Here is a 22,998-nt window from a genome sequence, read left to right as displayed (position 1 = left end):
CAATCTTGTTCAGCGTCACAGCACAAAGAGGAAGATTTATCTTTAAATTGTTTTCAAAGGAGATGTGGCGATATCCACTATTCTGATTTGTGTAACCTATTTCATAACTCCAATTCCATTCTAGGATTTAATAATCGGGAACCTCCAATTGTACAAATAAGCTTGTGTAAATATCCCTGAGCCTTGAATCCTGGGTGAATGTGGAAGATTCCCCTTGCAACATATTGAAATGACACGGGTCATGAATATTGGAGTCGGGTTTCCACATAATTATAACATAACTCGGTTAGGACTCGGGAAGAGACTGCATATATACGAGTATCATACGAGTATGCTACGAGTGTGTTACGAGCCCCATAGGAAAAGCATATTCCGAATACAGACCAGAGGACATCATTAAAGAAAGATTCCTACTTTATATATGTATCAGGCAATGATAGAATTATCAATTGACTGACGTTATATAACAAGCCAATTCCTTCTCCAGGTTTACAACGACCACGACCACAGAGCTCAGTTCCTTTCTCACTTGAACATAGTAAGTATGAATTAATATGTCTTTTGCTTTTTGTGATTAACAAATATTTTCATTTGCAAACATAAGTGGTAAGACTCAGACTCAGACTCAGACTCAGTGAGTGAGTGAGTGAGTGAGCGAGCGAGATTTTACGCCGTTTCTAGCAATATTCCAGCAATATCACGACGGGGGGCACTAGAAATCGGTTTCACACATGGTACCTGTGTCAATAATCGAACCCTGGTCTTCGGCGTGACGAGCGAACGCTTCAACCACAAGGCTACCCGACTGCCCTTGAGAAATAGTAAGAAAACAACGTGATAATATTGATTGATATTATGTGAAGCTCTTCTGATTGTAATGAGCGAATGCTCTGTTTTTTCCAGAAAATGTTTCCTTTGGTGAACTCAGCCGCGATGCCATCGTGCCGGGATCAGGTACGTGGTTATATCACAGTTTAGATGTCATCTGAAGCACTTCACATAGTTTGGACGCCTGAAGATGTTTACACAGCTCATATTTCATATAAAATATTCATGCCCCTGAGATCTCATCTAAAGTTGTTGACACAGCTGAATTCTCACCTAAAACATTCATACTGCTGAGATCACATCTAAAGTTGTTAACACGGCTGATATCTCATCTAGTGATAGAATTCGTCTAAAATTGAGATCACAGTTGAGATCACGCTTCAAGTCGTTCACATAGATTTTACATTCAAACAATGTCTAGTACACAGGGAATACGCGTGATCTTAACGTTGTCAGACAAGTAGGTCTCTTCTACTGCCGATACGTACCTGATTAGAATGTGTGACAACTTTGCATGACTCGATTATTGAAAGACCCGGTGTAGTAGGTTCAAACCACTCCCCCGAAATTTGTCTAGGCTCAAATGACTCCCCTAGCTAGCCTCAAAACACTCTCTCTAGGCTCAGCTAACTCCCCCAACTGGGCCCAAATGACTCCCTTGTTTTTCATTAAAATGATTACAAAAAAGATTAAACATATCTTGTATTATAAAGGTTTTTAACCCCTCTTCCTCATTTTCTATTCTGAAATGTCGGGTTAAGAACAATCCCCAATATTGTTTGTCAGATGTTTCAGTACCAGTTATTTTATCACAATTTTATATTCAACTTTATTTGGAAAAACTCCAGGTTCCTCTCTGAAATCGCTATAATATTCTTAACCTATAATGAATACTCCCGGCGTTAAAGCTTTGACGATAAAACGCCAACTTTCATTGCGGCCGTAGGTTTCTTGATAGCTTACATAGTGGAGCATAATTATTAACACAAGGGCTACGACACTCTTTACAGGCCATTAGTCATTCCGATGAACACCGTATAATAACACACCACCTTTCTGTTACAGGAATAGACGACTTGGAGCTGACAGGCGTGACCAACAGCCCGACAGGGGAGGCAATCAAAGGTAATATGATTTATCATACCTCCATGTCAGAATGATGAGATCTGATTGGTCAACGTGATCTTGTTAAAATGTGTATCCCGCCTTGGAGGGAAATAAATTTCTCATCGGGAGAATAAATGCCTTATACCCCGCCACGAGCCAAACAGGCTGCACGTGAATTTCTGAGAGGCAGAACAAATCCTTCATACCCTGCTTTGAAGCAAAAAGTCGCATGCTTTTTTCGCGTCAATGTCAATATGGCACAAGTTAACATCAGCTGTTTTCTATCAATTATGAATTTGTTTTAATTCGTTTAGAATGTCATATAAAACATGTCGGTAAGATACATTCGTTGCAGCAGGATCAAGAGGGGTCCTATGTGTTTTCTGCGTCCTGCGTCAGGTTTTATGACATTGTGACATAATATTGACATTGCCCCCGGCTCGTGGTATAAAATCAAACGCGGATCAGTTGAAATAATATAGAATGTTGGCAAAGTACATCAAAATGTTAAAAACTCTTAATGCAGACGAGTAAGCACCATTAACCCTGTACGGTTGACATGACGGGTCATACCTGATCCCCAGTAACCAATCCAGCATACATCCAGCAGTATAAATAGCAAATGGCCGGGACAAAAATATGTTCATTATATCCATCAGTTCGTTATAGGCGTGTTCGTTACAAATGTATTTTACTGTATTTTCTTTTGCCCCGGCAGTATTTATTTGCCTCGGGTTTTGCCGCCATAAATTATCGGCTGAACGTGCTAGCTGTGCTGAAAGACATTTTTCCTGTTTAAAGTAAGTCTGTTCGGTTTGTATGTTTTGAAGCTGTGACTTCCTATCCCGTATTTAACAATATGCCCCGGCCCAGAATATGATGTTGGGTCCATTAATTAAACCTGCTACATTAAAATGACTGAATGTCCCTCTCTGTTGTCAGCTGTGTGTCCCCCGACACCTCCAGTTGGTGGAGCCGCTCCCCCGCGTCTCGATCCCATATAACGCCGGGGTAATCTCACCACCAGCATCCACTGCACAGCACCTGCACCATCAGCTACATCAGGAAGTCAGAAATTGTCACCAGTCTACAAAAAACTGCACCCATGGTACTTGTTTTAATTCACGTCACAGGACAACTGCTTGGAGGTAATAGGTGAAGGCTCCTTAAGATCAGACACCTTGGATATGACACGATTTGACGACAACTGTCACAGTGTATTGTCAACAAATTGTATATGTGTCGCAGTGTATTGTCACAAAGGCAAAGTCAGGTGTGAGGAGTCATTTTCATCAATGGAAGTAGGTAGGAGAAGTACAACACAACAGTGTGGATGCTGTTATATGGCAGTGTATTTTATTGTAATAAACAATGATTATAACTGTATTACATTGTTTCTGTTGAGTTTCCCTAGAAGCTCACTGCATTGTATTTGGACAATGATTAGTTGTCAGGAATGTAGGACTGTTTAATGTAAGCAGTTTTGAGGAAGTTAATATATTTATATGCTTGTGTGATGTTTTAACTTCCGGAAAACTGTGGACTGAGAAGCATGTGGAATATTCTGATGTGATGGCACTGTGTGGAAAGGTGCAGTAATTTGCATTGATTTGTAAACCTAGTTTATTTTGTAATACGTTTGTTGATCGTATCCACTTGTTGGTTGTTTGTTGATTTCACACTAATTTCTTTTACGTACATATTTCTGGGTTGACATATTGTTTCAATTTGGGAATCGACACGCTACAATGCCATAAGATTTGACGTCAACAATGTATATCGTGTGTATGACTATATGCAGGTCTTCCTTTTAGGTTGACGTAATTGATGTATACATACGTAGTGCCCATAAAGAATAAACCGATAATGGGAGATGATAATGGGATACAAGAGGAAAGGCTACAATACACCAAAGGATGTTGTCGAGTTACAATAAGGGATGTGCCGATGTGGTTCTGTAGTATCTAATTGGTGTATCCTACACAGGTCTGTACAAATGCAGCTTATACAATTTAAAAAATGAGTGTTTTTTGTGTATACATAATCAGCAATTTTCCTTCTGTATCACGATGGCCTGTTATTACATCAAGTCAAGACAAACCAGTGATTGATATCATGAGGAACGTCCAACGCCGTCGGGTATCATCACACGCAATCGACCAGTCCAGTCCAGTCCATCCGGCTAACATTTAGTCGACTCATACAAAAAAAACAATAGACTGCTGGGGCCCTAATAGAAACCTTGTGACCAAATACCTTCTTCAAGTTAGTACAAACGCACAGATACAGTATTATGAGGATCATATCACAAATATTCAGAAAAAGCTGTGCATTACACATATTAATACAACATGTGCTGTTTCCATTTGTTTCTCCAGTGAGGAATGAAATACAGTTCATATACTCTGCAAAGAAAGAAACGCAAAATTAAAAACAAAACGTAAAATTTTGTCAGAGTGTTGCTGATTTTTACAAAATAATATAAAAAATGAATGTGTACATTTCTGCATGGATTGGGATTGATTTGTGTGGAAATTTGTGTGGAATGAGGTACTGCAGACATTTGGTGACAAGATGGAAAAACGCAATCACGTGAGAGCCTGTGAGCCACATGAAACACACCAATATGACATGCACGTTCAACGTCACTTGTTTGTAATAAAATCGTTGGAATGCATAACATATCAACCCAGACCGAGGAACCGTTTACGCGCTGATGGTATTCACGCTAGACAGCCAGTTCGGGTGTCATTTTGACGGAGTTGCATCGTCGACTGCGACGTCAAGGTGCAATGGAGACACATTTGATGTTTTATGCTTCGCCGTGTGGATTGTAGGCGTCGTGTTTACACGGGGGACGTTATACACGAAACTGCACACAGGAAGTGGACAGATTTGGTGGTGGAAGTGTGTCGATGTGGGCAACCATCTCCTGCTCTGGTAGAACAGACTTGGTTTAAGTTCCTGGGAACTTAACAGAACAGCGTTACACGGATGAGATTCTCCGACCACACAACACTTTCAAACATGACAACGCCTTACCTCACAGCAGTCAGCAAGACTGACAACAGCCTTCCGTAGGAATACCAACATCCAGATCCTGCAAAGGCCCTCTCATCTTCCCGAGTCATGGGAGTTAACTGACTATAAAAGTCCAGTTTCCACCCTGGCCGAAGTAGGCTGGTATTATGGAGTTTCATTTTGGCTGGACTAACGAGTCTATGCATAGTCCAATCAAAATCGTGCACCGAAATCGAAATCCGGTCGACTGCAGGATTTGCAAAGCATGTGCACCGGTAACTCGTTGTCAACAGATATTTTCTAAATCTTTTAATCAAGGTGCTCACGCGATGTCAGACTCGTTTTATCACAATATAGATCCTGATTATCGATGAGATCGTCTTGACTGGGCGCCACCGTTTTGTTTGAAACAAATGCAAGTGATACGAGAGGTTGAATCTGATTGGTCAATAGGAGAGGCATAGAAAGAACATAACTCGTAACAGCCACTGGTGGCGCTAGGATCGAGCCCAGGAATCCCAGCCTAGCTCGGCAAGGGTGGAAACTGGACTTTTAAAGTCAGTTAACTCTCTTGCCTCGGGAAGATGGGAAGATTTCAGAAATTCCATTCCAGGTCTCCAGATTTAAACCCAGTGGAACATTTATGAGATGCACTGGATCCACGACTGCGAGCACGGCAGCAACACCCACAGACCATCCAACAGTCAGTTCCCCAGGCCACAATTCGGTAACTGATTTCTTCCATGGGACGACGATGCCGGTCAGTTTGGACTCTAATGGTGGCCATATACGACATGTAGAACAGATGAACTTGAACATCTACTGTTCCATTTCTTCTATATGGACCATGGGTCAATAACAATGATATGTGCCAATTTTGAACAATCGCGATCGATTACAATCTGTTGATTTTTAAATGATGCATCAAATATAAAACTTCATCATCGGTATAGTCACTCGTTTCAGAGGTGCTACTCTTGATTTCCCCATGACGAAGGAGACATGAATTTCATTTCTTGAGTTGATTAGTTGTAGATAGGTAACTACTCCATAACCATGATCAGTGGCGTCGGAAACCATATGAAGTGGACAGGTGACGACCGATCCAAACTCTTCTCTCTTGAAACATCTGGGTAGTTTTATGTTGTTGAGATGTGATAAACCATTCAACCACTTTCGCCATATCTTCTTGTCATCTCCAGATATTTCCTGGTCCCATTCTACATCGTCTCTACACAGTTTCTGCAGCAGGATCTTTGCAACTAGGACATATGGTGACACATATCATATACAGTCATATACTGAGCAGACCATGGAGAGTATTCCTCTTCTAGGAGGTGGTTTGTCTTTCACTTTAGTGTTGTTTTGAAAACAGTTTTTCTCTACTGACCATGTCACACCAAGAGCTCTTTCGACAGGGAGTTGATCAAATTTCAGGTCGATAGATTTAAGACTCTTTCCTCCCGCATTAGTTTGTATGCTCTCAACGACAGTGTGTCTGTTACTAATCCATTCGGTAACAGGGAAACCTCCCTTGTACACAGTTCAATCACATCAGTTACAAGAGATTTAGCTATGTCTTCATTCTCAAATGATTTCAGCAGGTCATCTACGTAGAAGGTCTGAGGATGACATCGGTTTTGAGAGGTTTGAACATTTCTCTGTTATTTTCTGCAGTTTGGCGAAGAGCAGCTGTCGAACAACTGGGCGATGATACTCCTCCGAACAAGTGCACACACATGAGATATACTGCAGGTTCTGATTGAAGATTTCCATTTGGCCACCAGTAGAACCGGTGGAAGTCTCTGTCATCTCGTGGGACTCGTACCTGATAGAACATAGATTCTATATCAGCCATTAGGGCAACAGGCTCTTGTTTGAAGCGCAGTAATACACCGATGAGGCTGTTGGTTAAGTCAGGGCCTTGAATCAGTAGATTGTTGAGTGCTGTTCCTTGATGTGTAGCTGCACAATCAAACACCACTCGGATCTTGTCTGGTTTGTGAGGGTGATACACACCATGATGAGGAATGAACCACACCTTTCCATCGTCACGTTTCAGTTCATCATCAGACACCTTTTCAGCATAGTTCTTTTCCAGGATGTTATTCATGAAGTCTTTGTAGTCACTGAGAAATCCATCATTTCTCTTCATCTTCTGTTTCAGATTCATCAGTCTCTTATAGGCTTGGTAGTGATTGTCTGGGAGGCAGACTGAGTCACTCTTGAATGGAAGGGGTATTGTGTAATGTCCATCATTTAGTGTTATACTCTCCTTTGACCTTCTCCATAAATCTGATATCATTGTGAGATGGCTGGCGTTTGTCATCGATGACTCGTTCTGGGAAGTCATAGTTGATTGACTGTTGGACAAGCTGACCAAGTTTCTTCAACTCTTCTATTCCCTTTATAGAAGTAATATCAGCTCTGTTGACAGTGAAGCTGTTCTGTACATCTGTATGTCTCACCACATTTAACACTACCCATCCCAGTCTGGTGAAAATTGAATGTGGACTTCCTTGAGGTCCCGTCTTCACATGCAGAGGAGAATAGGCATCTCGAACGTTGTTGCCTATTAGTATACCTATCTCAGAGTCAATCTGAGGAAGGGAAACACCTCTCAAGTGTGGCCATCCAGCGATATCGGTTTTGGTTGGAATATGCTAATGCAACACTGGCATTCTATCTTTTGTGTAGAGCTTGGGCAACTGTACAAAGTTCTGTCCTGTCAGATCACTTACTTCCAGGTGGTTGATGCTGTAGGTTATCATAGAGTGTGGATGTCCCATGGTCTCCAGAGTTATCTTTAATCTTTTACCCTCCCATCCTAACTTCCGTTTTAAGCTGTCAGTGATGAAGGAAATGCTGCTTCCAGGATCAAGAAAGGCGTAGGTTCTGATAGCGTGACTACTTCCTTTCCTTCTCAGTATCACAGGAATTATTGCCATGGTACATTCTTCCTCTCCAGCTCCAATACAACCCACTGTGTTGGAACTACTTTCCTTGCTTGTTCTCTGTCGATCATGTCTACTGTCACGTTGAGCCTTAGACTTGCTGCGGTTGAAATGTAGGACTGTTTGATGTCTGAGACCACAGTTTTTGCAGTAACTGGTTGCATTGCAGTCCAAACTTTTGTGTCCATAGTGTAGACATCGGAAACATTGTCCCTTTGTCCTTAGATACTGTAGCTTGTCATCATGTTCCATTCCTTGCCACTGTTTGCACTATTCAAGTCCATGACCCTCATCCATGAGTAGATACATGGAGATAGTGGAGCCTAGACTTTGCTTGGTGTCCTTGTGGGTCTAGTTTCACTACTCCTTTGTTGATCATCCTGAGACAGATTTGTAGACATGACCTTTGGCTTTGACTTGAACCCTTTATCTGGTGTCGTTGACATTTCACTGAAGGCTTTTCTACCGTAGACTGGATCATTTTCCTCTTTTGACTCTCTTATAACGAAGAATGGTTCTACCTTGAGCCTTGATGTTCTGTACAATGTTGCTCCATCTATCGTGATAGTGATATGGCAGCTTTATTACGAGTTTTCTCATGTTGTCTGGGTAATAAAGAATCTTCATGGAATGTATGCTCTTTATTGCATTTTCACATTCTGTGAGGAAACGTGCAAACTGGTCCAGTGCCTTTGGATTGTCCAGTTTGATCAATGGCCAGTTGATTGCTCGCGTGATAAATGCGGGAGCAATGATGTCTGGATTACCATAGCGTTCTTCAAACTCATTCATGATTGCCTGATATGCGTGATATCCATCCAGATAACTGTAACCCACTACATTCCTATTGGCCTCATCCTTCGTGTATTGGTCCAAATAGTTAACTATTTCTTCAGGATCCTCAGTGTTGGTAAGGACATTACTTCTGAACTGTCAAGTGAATCTTTTGTAGCCGATCGGATCCCCACTGAATGGCTTCATTTCCACTTGAGGTCGTTTGAGATGTTTGACAACCGATGAGTATTCCAATAGAGGACTTGGGTATCCATTGCCTGGAGCTGTCATGACACCAGGATATGTTTGTGGGTAGTAGTGGTCAGGTTGATACTGTGGTGTTGTGTTCGTTCTGTATACATCTTGAGGAGGAGCAGTTCTTGGATAGAATTCAGGAGGGGCTTATTGTCCTGGCATTTCATTCTTCACGTGAATCATATTCAGATCTTCAACGTCCTGTTTGGGTGGAAAGTGATTTTCCTCTTGAGGAGCGAATCTGACATAATTTTCCACTGGCTGGGATTTGACATGTGTTTGTTGTGCATCTTCACCTTGTGTAGATAAGACTTCTAATTCTTCACCGATTTCCCTCTCATTTTCTTCAACTACTCTAGTCTTGGCATCTATTGCTGCTATTTCTGTTTTCAACTTCAATTCTTTCTCTTCCATCTGAATTTTAAGCTTCTCCACGTCTAATCTTCCTACGTCTCTTGACGTGGAAGCCCTTGCTAACTATTCTGCCCTCTCTTGTTTATGTTTTATGTTTAAGTTTTATTAAGGAAGACTTTGCACTGCGAGATTTTACTTCACTTACAACACTGTTATCATGAAACCATTTCTCAAGATTTTGTTTAAATTGTCTTATTACAGGAGTTTCTTCTATGTCAACTTTCTGGTCATATAATGTCTTTTCGTTAACATCTAACATAAATTTAGTATTCTTCTTTCACACTGTAGTACTTATCTTGCAATGTCATGTACTGTTTCTGCTCAAACTGCATCCCTCTTTCAGTCATTTTCCTGTTTCTAGTAGTAATACTACTGAATAGCGATGCATTATCTTCTTCCATAGTTTATGAGTTTTTTGATAAACTTCTCATTTAGCTTTCTCATTTCTGATTCTCATGGATAGGGTCAAAATGTCAATGAGTGTTAGGATCACAATAAATGTCAATTCATCCTAGATCAAAAGTACAATTCACATTTCCATTTCCATCTGCATTCTCATTCTCATCTTATCATCAATTATCAATAAATACCCTCTTTTGAATTGGAAGATTGGCTGCAAAGGAAAAGTAAACAATCATAAGTTTGCAGTTCTATATGTAAACAGAACAATAACAATAATGACAATTACTTAAACAACAAAAGTTGACAAAAGACATTAAATTGTGACAAATAATTGCAAGAGCATTTGCACAGAAAGAATATATACATTAGTGATTGAAAACTGAACACATTATCATTACTTCAGAAAAGCTACGGGGCTGTCGGGTAGCCTAGTGGTTAAAGCGTTCGCTCGTCACGCCGAAGACCCGGGTTCGATTCCCGACATGGGTACAATGTGTGAAGCCCATTTCTGGTGTCCCCCGCCGTGATATTGCTGGAATATTGCTAAAAGCGTCGTAAAACCATACTCACTCACTCACTCAGAAAAGCTACAAATACAACATTTTGGGAAATAACATTGCTACAGAAATATATTGACAATGGAGAAGAAATACAAATGCATGACAACATACCATTTTGGTAGACCCATATTCTTTTCTAACTTTTACTTCTTGCTTTTTTGTTACTGACCACATGGGTCCTCATTCTCTCCCTCCAGAAACTAAAAAGCATGCATGGCATGCAGCTTAAACAGAGTAACCTTCCTTGCCTAAACTCCTGAAGCATGCATAAAATAATAATCTTTTACATGCTAAATTTGGAATGAAAATTAAAGACAAATTTAATAATTTGGAAAAATAAATAGAAACTATTATAGAGACGTTATTTTGACCGTAACAGAAGGTGTGATTGGTGACATTCCATATAGGGGAAGGTGTGATTGGCGACATGCTATAGAGGGGAAGGTGTGGTTGGCGTCATGCTATACAGGGGAAGGTGTGGTGGGCGACATGCTATACAGGGGGAGGTGTGGTTGGCGACATGCTATACAGGGGAAGGTGTGGTGGGCGACATGCTATACAGGGGGAGGTGTGGTGGGCGACATGCTATACAGGGGAAGTGTGGTGGGCGACATGCTATACAGGGGAAGGTGTGGTGGGCGACATGTTATACAGGGGAAGGTGTAGTGGTCGACATGCTATACAGGAGAAGGTGTGGTGGGCGACATGCTATACAGGGGAAGGTGTGGTTAGCGACATGCTATACAGGGGGAGGTGTGGTGGGCGACTTGCTATACAGTGGAAGGTGTGATGGGCGACATGCTATACAGGGGAAGTGTGGTGGTCGATATGCTATACAGGGGGAAGTGTGGTGGTCGACATGCTATACAGGGGAAGGTGTGGTGGGCGACATGCTATACAGGGGAAGGTGTGGTGGTCGACATGCTATACAGGGGAAGTGTGGTGGGCGACATGCTAAACAGGGGAAGTGTGGTGGGCGACATGCTAAACAGGGGAAGGTGTAGTGGTCGACATGCTATACAGGGGAAGGTGGGATGGGCGACATGCTATACAGGGGGAGGTGTGGTTAGCGACATGCTATACAGGGGAAGGTGTGGTGGGCGACATGCTATACAGGGGAAGGTGTGATGGGCGACATGCTATACAGGGGAAGTGTGGTGGGCGACATGCTATACAGGGGAAGGTGTAGTGGTCGACATGCTATACAGGAGAAGGTGTGATGGGCGACATGCTATACAGGGGAAGGTGTAGTGGTCGACATGCTATACGGGAGAAGGTTTGGTGGGCGACATGCTATAGAGGGGTAAATGTGTTGGGCGACTTGCTATAGAGGGGAAGGTGTGATGGGCGACATGCTATACAGGGGAAGTGTGGTTGGCAACATGCTATACAGGGGGAAGTGTGGTGGTCGACATGCTACACAGGGGAAGGTGTGGTGGGCCACATGCTATACAGGGGGACGTGTGATGGGCGACATGGTATACAGGGGAAGGTGTGATGGGCGACATGCTTTCCAGGGGAATTGTGGTGGGCGACATGCTATACAGGGGAAGATGTGGTGGGCGACATGCTATACAGGGGAAGGTGTAGTGGTCGACAAGCTATACAGGGGGAAGTGTGGTGGGCGACATGCTATACAGGGGAAGGTGTAATGGGTGACATGCTATAGAGGAGGAGGTGTGGTGGGCGACATGCTATAGAGGAAAGTCAGATGGTCCACGTCTTATAGAGTGGAAAGTTAACGGGCGACATGCTATAAACGTGTCGTGATTTTAGTGTATCTCACAAATACTTGCATTACATATATTGTGCGCGAACAGGTCACGTCGTCTCTGATGCAGAACCGAACGTAACTGAGAGATAGTGAAGAGACTTTTTGTGTCTAACACACTGTTAAGGAATACCCTGCGGGTGTCAGAAGGGATACAGTGCTGTTGTCTAAGTGTATCCTGTTTGCGCTGTCTAAAAGTATACACTTTTGTTGCCAACAGTGAGCAGTGAAACACTTGTGGCTTCTTTATGGATATTCCGCTATTGTCTATGGAAATGGTCTGATGTTGTTTAAAGGAATATTCTGTTGTCGTTGATAGGATATAGAGGAAAACACACGGCAGGTAAGTGTTTGATGTGCCGCAAGTTGAATAGGACAGGATAACGAGTTTATGTTCAGGAAGTAGTGGTATGTTATAGGCGACACATTCAAAGATGTGACTTGTTATATGTTAAAGGCGGGACGAGCGACAAGCTATAGTTGGGATAGTGGGATGGGCGACATGCTATAGTGGGAAAGGTGCGTTTATGAGGCGGGACAGGATGACTCCCTAATGGAAAACAGAACACGCCGTCTTTTAAATCGACCCAGTTTCATCTTTGTGGAGTGAAGACATTGATATGCATACATTGGGTGGCCTAGCGTACAATACAACCAGCGTGTAGAGTTCTCCAAGTAACCCGCACGCCTCTATTGATCAACCCCGCTGTGAGACGATCTAATATCACCATTTTACTTCCTTGTTGCGGGTTGAGCTCGTATTGCATAGTCCTGTTTATCATCCTTCTTAAGGGCCGCGGAACTACAGAACCGGGCCCTTGATGAGTGTTGGTAAAATTCCAAAATAATTACGTGCACATATGTCATGCTTCACATGCCGTAAGTGTCTTGATAAGAGGGAACATCTTATATGTGGGTGTAATTTACAAACACATGGTCATCATGATTGTTTTGCATGTTTAATTTGCTAAACAAAGGTTGCTGACGTCTGTGATATTGATCAGTTGGGGATATAGGACTTGTGTTTCGTATCTAAACTGTTCAACTGTTTCAGTAATGAACTTATCAAGAGAAACCAAGACTCAGTTCAAGATTCAGGACTGTCCAATTTATCTCCTATCCGAAAGAACACTCTAATCCGCTAGATTCACTAAATCTGGTGAAAAATAAAATGTGTCGCTAGATGAGAACAGTCCTAATATAAAGGTGATTAAGTGGGTGAATGTTGTTTACCGCCGTAGTCAGTGAAACTCTAACCATATCTGACCTGAACAGAAACAACAGTGATTGAAAACAAGAGGACTGATCCGCACCATCCATGCACGATGACAAGTAGTCAAAACATGAAGGTAACACACCACCTAAACCCCTATTTAATAAGCCATGCATTCTGTTACGACCGCACAAGTGGCACATGTCGTAATAAAGTTTGGATGATGCAATTCTGAAATGTCAACATTGAAAGTCGTAATGCCTTCCTCTCATGAAGAGCTGTTTATGTCAATATCCAATCTGCATTGTACTATGGGCTTAGGTGCCTAAATGGCAGAAGAAACTCTTTGTCTGTTTCAGAAGGCGTATCCCCAGGGTTTTGTTAAATCGCAAGCATTATCTTTGCATAAAGAGCAAAGTGAATATTATTTTATGGAGTGCATCCTAGAATTCAACTGAATCATTTTTAAATTTGCCCCCCCCACCCCCCCCCCCGATGAAGCACGTTCCATTTTGTTTATCAGGGTCATTGCGTAATAGAAGGGCTTGTCAGTTAGAGCGTACCGTGTGGAGGTCGAATTTGCGTAAATGCTTAACTGTTTAATAACATGCAGACTACTTCTTTGTATTATTAGCAGAAGTTGATTCCTGCAGTGGACCAACGGAACCATGGATAGAAAATATGTCATAGCAATTGCTGTATGTGTGACTGTGATAGTCGTCATCATCGTCATCGTCGTTGTCGTCGTGTCTCTGTTAATCAGACGTCGGAGGAGGGTTGTTCGTAAGTACTGACTATATGTACTGGTTGTAGGACTTATATTGTATACCCAAAGCACACGACCTCACAAAACTAAACCCTAAAAGAAAACCTACTGTGCTTTGACTTTGTAGTCACCATAGAATCAATATTTATAATTTGGCACCGAACACTTTTGCACGAGGTTTCAATTTAAAATACGAAGGTATCGATTCTACAGCGAGACGACCTCAAATTTTAACCACAGGAAGTTAATCGCCATTTTACAATGACTTAGAACGCTTTATACCGTGTTTTGACACGTGTCATTACACATAGGTACATCGTTCCGAAATCCTACTGTGGCAATTATTACAGAGGTCCAAATTAAAATACACATATTCTTAACTTCTTCATAATAACGCTTGTAAACACATACATGTTGTTTGACCCTGCAACGATGTTTTAATTCCATCGCAACCTGTAGCATACCTCCATTGCATCATGTGCATGGACCCAACTAAGTGGTTTCTTGGAAATCAATATTGTATAATTATTCAATTAAGTAAGGATAAGAATTTATGGATGAACAACTTCTTTATTGCAATTTAGAGCGACGTTTCGGTGTAGGTTCTAACACCGTTAGCACTTGCTTGATAACGGTGTTGGAACCTACACTGAAACGTCGCTCGTAATAAAGAAGTTGTTCATCCATAAATTCTTATCCTTACTTAGTACTCCAACTTCTAAATTCCTATCAAAGAAGTAATTATTCACTTGTTTGTTTCACGGTTTATTTCAAATGAAGAAAAGACGCTAAAAAAAATATTCCTCAACACACTCTATTATGAACATATTCTGTTATTTATTTCACATTTGTATGTCTTATTAGTGACCCCTTTTAAATAATAGTTATTCAAAGTAACTACCTCTCCACTCCGAACTTGAGGCGTCTGAGCTTGGCCTACGTCGCGGTTACTATCAGTAGCTGCCAAAGTAATTGTTGACAGTCTCTGTCCCGCTGACAAGCTGCAGGGAGCCAGACAACCCCGATCTATGATGTTGTTCAACACTGACCTATAGTTTTACAGAGAATGAGCCTGCTGGTCCAACGTGATTGTCAACGGTAACACCTTGACTGACGGACGACTACCGTTTTTAGGCCCAAGCAGCATTGTATGACATGAAGGATTCTTTACTTTAGTGTTGTGACAGTTTCATGATTCAACCGGATTCGACGCCGGCATGAGAAAAACGTGTGACTTCGAGTTAATGTTTTTATGGGTTACGACCACCGTTGAAGTGAACATTAAAAGAGAGTCAGTGAGTGAGTATGGTTTTACGCCGCTTTTAGCAATATTCCTGCAATATCACGGCGGGGACACCAGAAAGGGCTTCACACATTGTACCCGGGTCTTCGGCGGGTCGAGCCAACGCTTTAACCACTAGGCTAACCGACCGACCCTAAATCAATAGGAAGAGCTGTTAAATGAGTCTGCAAGCGTGGTTTAACGCCGCTTTTAGCAATATTCCAGCAATATTTCAGCACTATTCCAGCAATATCACGGCGGGGGACACTACATATGAGCTTCACACATTGTACCCATGTGGGAAACAAACCCGGGTTGTCTTCGTGACGAACGAACGCTTTGACCACTAGGCTAGTCACTAGTCACTAGTCACTTATGTACTCTCGTTGATAGTGAGGGTGTGGGGAATATTTATAACTCTTGCCATTAACAATTGGTTTGCTGATAGTATTTCCTTCTCTCAGGCAACAACAATCCCTTCCCCTTCAGATGGTTGTATTTGATAAAAAGATAGATGCCCTTGACATATTATAATGAAACAGGTATGAAAGTAAATCTCGAAAAATATAGTCATATTATTTAGACATGGTGTTCTACTTCGCTCTTATGAGAAATGGTATGTAAGGGTGAAATTATTGACTCATGGTACAAACACTCAGGCTTAACAACCAATAATTAAAATGGAGAGTGGTCGTGGGATGCCATGAAACTGTATTCATCATCAGTGGAATATATAGTAAATATGATGATTTCTTACGGATGAGCGCGTAGTTTCTTTATCCTATAAAGTTAAATACTATTGAGGGAGATCGGGAAGGCTAGTGGTTAAAGCGTTGGCTCGAAGACCCGAGTTCGATTCCCGACATGGGTACAATATTTGAAGCCCATTTCTGGTGTCCCCCGCCGCGATATTGCTGGAATATTGCTAAAAGCGGCGTAAAATCAAACTCACTCACTCACTAAATACTACATGTATAGAAAACACATGTGATTTCCCTCTGTGCCTCCATAGTTAAGTGTGAACGGTGGTTGTAAAGTTCGTCTAGCGCAACAGAAAGCACATTAACCCCTTCACTTTTCAAGTGGAAAGTTACATCTAATCATTTAAATTTTATAATTATATTCCGAATAGAGACCAGAGGACATCATTAAAGAAAGATTCCTACTTTATATATGTATCAGACAATGATAGAATTAACAATTGACCAATTCTTTTTCTAGGTAGACAACGACCACGACCACAGAGCTCAGTTTCTGTTGAGAGCACCGTTCAAGTTAGTAAGTATGAATTAATATTTATTTTGTTTTGTTTTGTGATTAACAAATATTCTATTTGAAAACATAATGGAAAGACTCATTGAGTGAAGCTTTGCCCGTCCTGCCAGAACTACATTCAGTGCCTTCAATGTGCCGAATGAATGAGTGAGTGAGTGAGTTTGATTTTACGCGGCTTTTAGCAATATTCCAGCAATATCACGGCGGGGGACACCAGAAATCGGCTTCACACATAGTACCTGTGTTGGAAATCGAACCCAGGTCTTCGGCGTGACGAGCGAACGCTTCAACCATTTGGCTACCTGACCGCCCTTGAGAAATAGTAAGAAAACAACGTGATAATATTGATTGATATTGTGTGAAGCTCTGGTGATTGTAATAAGCTGTACATTGTGCGAATGCTCTGTTTTTTGTCCAGGGGCAGCAAAGAATTATCGAATCAGCCGCGATGACATCGTGGAGAGATCAGGTATGTGGTTATATCACAGTTTAGATGTCATATGAAGCCCTTCACATAGTTTGGATCTCGCCTGAAGATGTTTACACAGCTGATATCTCATCTAAAATATCATGCCGCTGAGATCTCATCTAAAGTTGTTAAGACAGTTGATATCTCACCTAAAATATTGATACCGCTGAGATCTTATCTAAATTTGTTAAGACAGCTGGTATCGCACCTAGTAATATTCATACCCCTGAGATCTCGTCTAAAATTGAGATCACAGTTGAGATCACGCCTCAAGTCGTTCACAAAGTTGAGGTCACAACTGAATCTGCTCACACGGATTTTACATTTAAACAATGTCTAGTACAGAGGGAATACCTGAGATCTTAACATGATCAGACAGGTAGGTCTCTTCTACTGCCGTTAGGTACCCGATTAGAATGTGTGCGCACTGTGCATGACCCTGACTCGATTATATAAAGACCCGGTGTTATAGGCTCAAACGACTCCCCTTAAATTTGACTCTTGAGTCATATGGGCCTAGGCTCAAATGACTCCCCTAGCCAGGCTCAAAACACTCCCTTTAGGATCAGCTAACTCCCCTACTGGGACCAAAATGACCCCCTTTGCTTTGCATTAAAATGATTACAGAAAAGATCAAACATATCTTGTATTATAAAGGTTTTCAACCCCTCTTCCTCATTTTCTTTTCTGAAAATGTCAGGTTAAGAACAATCCCTAATAGTGTGTGTCAGATGTTTTAGTACCAGTTATTTTATTACGGTTTTATATTTAACTTTATTTGGAAAATCTCCAGGTTCCTCTCTTAAATCACTATACTTTTCTTAACCTATAATCCGATTTCAGAATACTCCCGGCGTTAAATCTTTGACGATAAAACGGCAACCTTCATTGCGGCCGTAGGTTTCTTGATAGCTTGCATAGTGGAGCATAATTATTAACACAAGGGCTACGACACTCTTTATAGGCCATTAGTCATTACGATGAACACCGTATAATAACCACCACCTTTCTGTTACAGGAAAAGACGACTTGGAGCTGAAAGGCGTGACCAACAGCCCGACAGGGGAGGCAATCACAGGTAACATAATTTACCATACCTCCATGTCAGAATGATGAGATCTGATTGGTCCACGTGATCTTGTTAAAATGTGTATCCCGCCTTGGAGGGAAATTAATTGCTCAGCTGGGAGAATAAATGCCTCATACCCCGCCACGAGCACAATAGGCTGCACGTGGATTTCTGAGAGGCAGAACAAATCCCTAATACCCTGCTTAGAAGCAAAAAGCCGCATGCTTTTTTCGCGTCAATGTCAATATGGCACAAGTTAATATCAGCTGTTTTCTACCAATTATGAATTTGTTTTAATTGGCTTAGAATGTCATATAAAACATGTCGCTAAGATACACATTCGTTGTAGCAGGATCAAGAGTGGTCCAATGTCAGGCTTTATGACATTGTGACATAATATTGACATTGCTCCCGGATCGCGGTATAAAATCTAACGCAGATCAGTTTAAATAATATAGAATGTAGGCAATACATAAAAGTGTTAAACACTCTTAATGCAGACAAGTAAGCACCCTTTACCCTGTACGGTTGACATGACGGGGTTTACCTGATCCCCAGTAACCAATTCTTGTCGGATAGGCATCTGGCAAATTCATTGTTTAGGCGCTGTAAAACCTTGATTTTCAGCACGCCGTGGATTTGCGTAAGCGTTATTACGGTTAAATCAAGGTGTTTTTTGTAAGCACCTGATAGCTTAACAATCATTGTGTTCTGTTCACATTAAAACAACACGTGTATGAGTGTCATGCTCCCAACAAACACGCAAACATCCAAATTGTGCGCCGTGCATTAACATGTGAATCACGGCCTTAAAGTTGAGGAGATGTCTGCATGAATATGTATTGAATAAGAAATTCAATATTGTTAAAACTTAAAATGAAGCACTTTTGCCTTCGGTAGATGTTGTGCTTTGTCTAGACCCGTGATGTTTTGGCAACGATCCATTGCATGTTATACCATCTCTGTTAGTATTTAGAGACCGTACCCTGGTATCCGGAAGTGGTTCTGCGCATGCGCGAAGAGGGACATTGTGGGTTATGCGTGCGCATCAAAGATGGCGTCACTTCCGGTTCCGGGAGGCCGTGCGCATCCAAGATGGCGATATTTTCGGTTCCGAGAGGCGTGCGCCTCCAAGAGGGCGTCACATCCGGTTCAGGGGAGAAGGAGAACATAAGAAGCGCTCGTAAACGATAAAATAAGGAACAGAAGCGCACGTAAAATCCACCAGTTTCATTTTACCAAAGCGGAAAAAAGTGGCTGGGGCGGAGTTGGTGGAGGTGGTGATGGCGGCGGCGGCGGCGGCGGCGGCGGCGGCGGTGGTGGTGGTGACGGAGGCGGCGGCGGCGGAGGCGGCGGCGATGGTTGTTGCGATGGCGGCGGCGGCGGCGGCGGCAGCGGTGGTGGTGGTGGCGGAGGAGGGAGAAGGGTGAGGAGGAGGAGGAGGTTTTTTTTTCGGTTGTGGTTGGTAGGTAAAGCCTTGACTAGTTGGTTTCCAGTTGGTTTCCAACGGCCCTTTTCAGGGCCACCCCACTCTCCCGAAAGAACGCTTACATCATTGCTTTACCTACCAACCAATACCAAAAAAAACCCTCCTCCTCCTCCTCCCTCCTCCCTCCTCCGCCACCACCACCGCCGCCGCCGCCACCGCACGGATGCGCAGAACCACTTCCAGACACCAGGGATACCAGAACTACTGATGTATTTATATAGGTTCCCGTTAAAAAGTGTGCAGCTATTTTTGCTGCTGCACATGCATCTACCAAAACAACGTTTGCAGTGTTTTGACGACTGCTTCCATGGTAGTGAAATTTTGATGACGTTATTTTGTTTGGTCAAATCAAATTTCCAATTGAAAATAGTAAACTATGCTTATGACGAACTCAAAGGGACCACGAATTTGAGTTCTTATAACCGTAGTTTAAGGCCAGCATACATCCAGCAGTATAAACAGCAAATGGCCGGGACAAAAATATGTTCGTTATATCCGTCAGTTCGTTATAGGCGTGTTCGTTACAAACGTATTTTACTGTACTTTCTTTTGCCCCGCATAATGTATTTGCCTCGTGTTTTGCCGCCATAAATTGTGGGCTGAACCTGCTAGCTGTCCTGAAAGAGATTTATTTACTGTTTAAAGTAAGTCCGTTCGGTTTGTATGTTTTGAAGCTGTGCCTTCCCATCCCTAGGATGTTGGGTCCATTAATTAAGCGGGGGCACGGGTGGCCCAGTCGTCTAAGGCGCCGCGATTCGCTGTGCAGAGTTGCGTCCCTTGGGCATGCCAGAAACCTATAATTGTGGGTTCGAATCCCGGTTCGACCCAATTATGTTTCTAGATTTGTCAGCACCATACCCGTGCTCGTGGGTTTCACCGAAGTGGTAAATGTCTGAGACCTGCATCACTTCGGGCTTTCCTCCCACATTAAGCTGACACGCCGCGATATAACTTGAATACTGTTCAAAGCGGCGTTAAACCCAACTCACTCACTCACTCACTCACTCATTAATTAAACCTGCTACCTTTAAATGACTGATTGTCCTTCTCTGTTGTCAGCTATGTGTCCCCCGACACCTCCAGTTGGTGGAGCCGCTCCCCCGCGTCTCGATCCCATATAACGCCAGGACAATCTCACAACCAGCATCTACTGCACAGCACCTGCACCATCAACTACATCAGGAAGTGCACAGACGTCAGAAATTGAGAATCGACACGCTACAATGCCTTAAGATTTGACGTCAACAATGTATATCTTTTTGACTATATGCAGGTCTTCCTTTTAGGTTGACGTAATTGATGTATACATACGTAGTGCCCATATAGAATAAACCGATAATGTAGATGATAATGGGATACAAGAGGAAAGGCTACAATGCACCAAAGGATGTTGTCGAGTTACAATAAGGGATGTGCCGATGTGGTTTTGTAGTAGTTTTGTAATTGGTGTATCCCACACAGGTCTGTACAAATGCAGCTTATACAATTTTAAAATGAGTGTTTTTTTGTGTATGCATAATCAGCAATTTTCCTTCTGTATCACGATGGCCTGTTATTACATCAAGTCAAGGCAAACCAGTGATTGATATCATGAGCAACGTCCAACGCCGTCCGGTATCATCCCACGCAATCGACTAGTCCAGTCTAGTCCTATCCATCCGACCCATATTTAGTCGTCTCATACAACAAAAAACAATAGAGTGCTGGGGACCTACCAGAAACCGTGTGACAAAATCGATTCTTTTTTTCAAGTTAGGACAAACGCACAGATACAGTTTTATGAGGATCATATCACAAACATTCAGTCAAAGCTGTGCATCGCACATATGAATACAACGTGTGCTGTTTGCATTTGTTTCGCCAGTGAGGAATAAAATACAGTTCATATACTCTGCAAAAAAAGAAACGCAAATGTAAAAAGAAATCGTAAAATTCTGTCACAGTGCTGCCGACATCCATACAAAATTATATCAAACATGAATGTGTACATTTCTGCATGGATTGGGATTGATTTGTGTGGAAATTAGTGTGGAATGAGGTACTGCAGACATTTGGTGACAAGATGGAAAAACGCAACCACGTGAGAGCCTGGTGCCGAAACACACCAATATGACATGCACGTTCAACGTAACTCGTTTGGTAATAAAATCGTTGGGATGCGTAAGATATCAGTCCATACTGAGGAACTGTTTACGCGCTGAAGGTATTCGCGCTAGATGACCAGTTCGGGTGTCATTTTGACGGAGCTGCATCGTCGACTGCGACGTCAAGGTTTGATGTGGTGGTGGAATTGTGCCGATGAGGGCAACCATTTCCTGCACTGGTAGAATCGACTTGGTGCAAGTTCCTCGGAACTTAACGGCACAGCGTTACAGTCAACAAAACTGACAACAGCCTCCCATAGGAATAACAACATCCAGATCCTGTCAAGGCCCTCCACGTCTCCAGTCGGACATTTATGAGATGCACGGGATCAACGACTGCAAGCACATCAGCAACAACCACAGACCATCCAACAGTTGGCACACGCACTGCAGGGAGAATGGGTGAACAGTTCTCCAGGGCACAATTCGGTAACTGATTTCTTCCATGGGACGGCGATGCCAGTCAGTTTGGAGCCTGGTGGCCATACAGGATATGTAGAACAGATGACCTTGAACATCTGCTGTTCCATTTCTTCTATATGGAACATAGGTCAATGACAATGATATGTGCCTATTTTGAACAATCGATTACAATATGTTGATTTTTATATGATGCATAAAATATCAAACCTTTGCCGGTTTTTTGCAGAGTATATATACACAATGGATGCAGTCCTGAAAACAATTGTAATGAAACTATATATAAATACCCCTAAACATCTCAGAGCAAGGATATTTTCGAGTGATCTCATTCAATCAGTCAGCTATACTCAGATATATGACGGCGATCTGTAAATAATCGTGTCTGGACCAAATAATCAAGTGATTGATATTACGAAGTGCGGTCAACACCGTCGGAGTATCACACGCCATCAACCCAGACCACCCGATCTGTTAAGTCGCCTCTTAAGATCCGCACAGGGTGCTGGAGACAAAGTGTATCCCGGCATCTACGCGGGACAATGTGTGCATGTGAACAGGAATGTTGCAGTATCTGCCTGCCATACGTTTCAGACAGTCCACACTACTCATAGTCCACACAACAACCAATAGTTAACCCGACCCTTCCTTTTAGAAAAAAACCCAAAACAGTTGTCATCAACACAAACTGCCATAAAGCAAATATGAAGAATGGAACTATTAGACATCATAATGAACTTTCAGATACATACTATATAAACATGCACAACTGAAAAGGTGACTTC

The 22,998-nt window shown here is 42.3% G+C and overlaps 2 protein-coding genes across 12 annotated transcripts in view; both read left to right on the top strand.

Annotated features, from left to right (window-relative positions):
* LOC124119526 overlaps positions 1-22,998 on the top strand; it is a 114,356-nt gene that overhangs the window by 19,103 nt on the left and 72,255 nt on the right. For 5 of the 10 annotated variants that reach the window (XM_048384982.1, XM_048384980.1, XM_048384981.1 and 2 more), the window contains exons 3-6: positions 488-538; positions 904-954; positions 1,894-1,953; positions 2,878-4,384. The exons of the other annotated variants lie outside the window; for them this stretch is intronic. In XM_048384982.1, the coding sequence (XP_048240939.1) occupies positions 488-538; positions 904-954; positions 1,894-1,953; positions 2,878-2,939 (224 nt within the window). In that variant the 3' untranslated portion in view covers positions 2,940-4,384. Of the gene's footprint in view, positions 1-487; positions 539-903; positions 955-1,893; positions 1,954-2,877; positions 4,385-22,998 lie in introns of those variants that run through there. 10 annotated transcript variants of the gene reach the window in all.
* On the top strand, positions 12,117-22,426 carry LOC125371678. Of its 2 annotated transcripts, none has more exons than XM_048384985.1 (6): positions 12,117-12,429; positions 13,934-14,082; positions 16,569-16,625; positions 17,041-17,091; positions 18,110-18,169; positions 20,709-22,426. In XM_048384985.1, the coding sequence occupies exons 2-6, from the start codon at positions 13,968-13,970 to the stop codon at positions 20,768-20,770; spliced, it is 345 nt and encodes a 114-aa protein (XP_048240942.1). In that variant the 5' UTR covers positions 12,117-12,429; positions 13,934-13,967; the 3' UTR covers positions 20,771-22,426. The 2 variants fall into 2 exon arrangements, with proteins under 2 accessions (XP_048240942.1, XP_048240941.1); XM_048384984.1 differs by having other exon boundaries at positions 12,120-12,429; positions 13,937-14,082.

The sequence above is a fragment of the Haliotis rufescens genome, unplaced genomic scaffold, assembly GCF_023055435.1.
Source record: "Haliotis rufescens isolate VD_foot unplaced genomic scaffold, xgHalRufe1.0.p SCAF_53, whole genome shotgun sequence".
NCBI classification, from domain to species: domain Eukaryota; kingdom Metazoa; phylum Mollusca; class Gastropoda; order Lepetellida; family Haliotidae; genus Haliotis; species Haliotis rufescens.
Note: the sequence above shows the minus strand (reverse complement) of the source record. Positions and strands in the feature narration are given on the sequence as shown.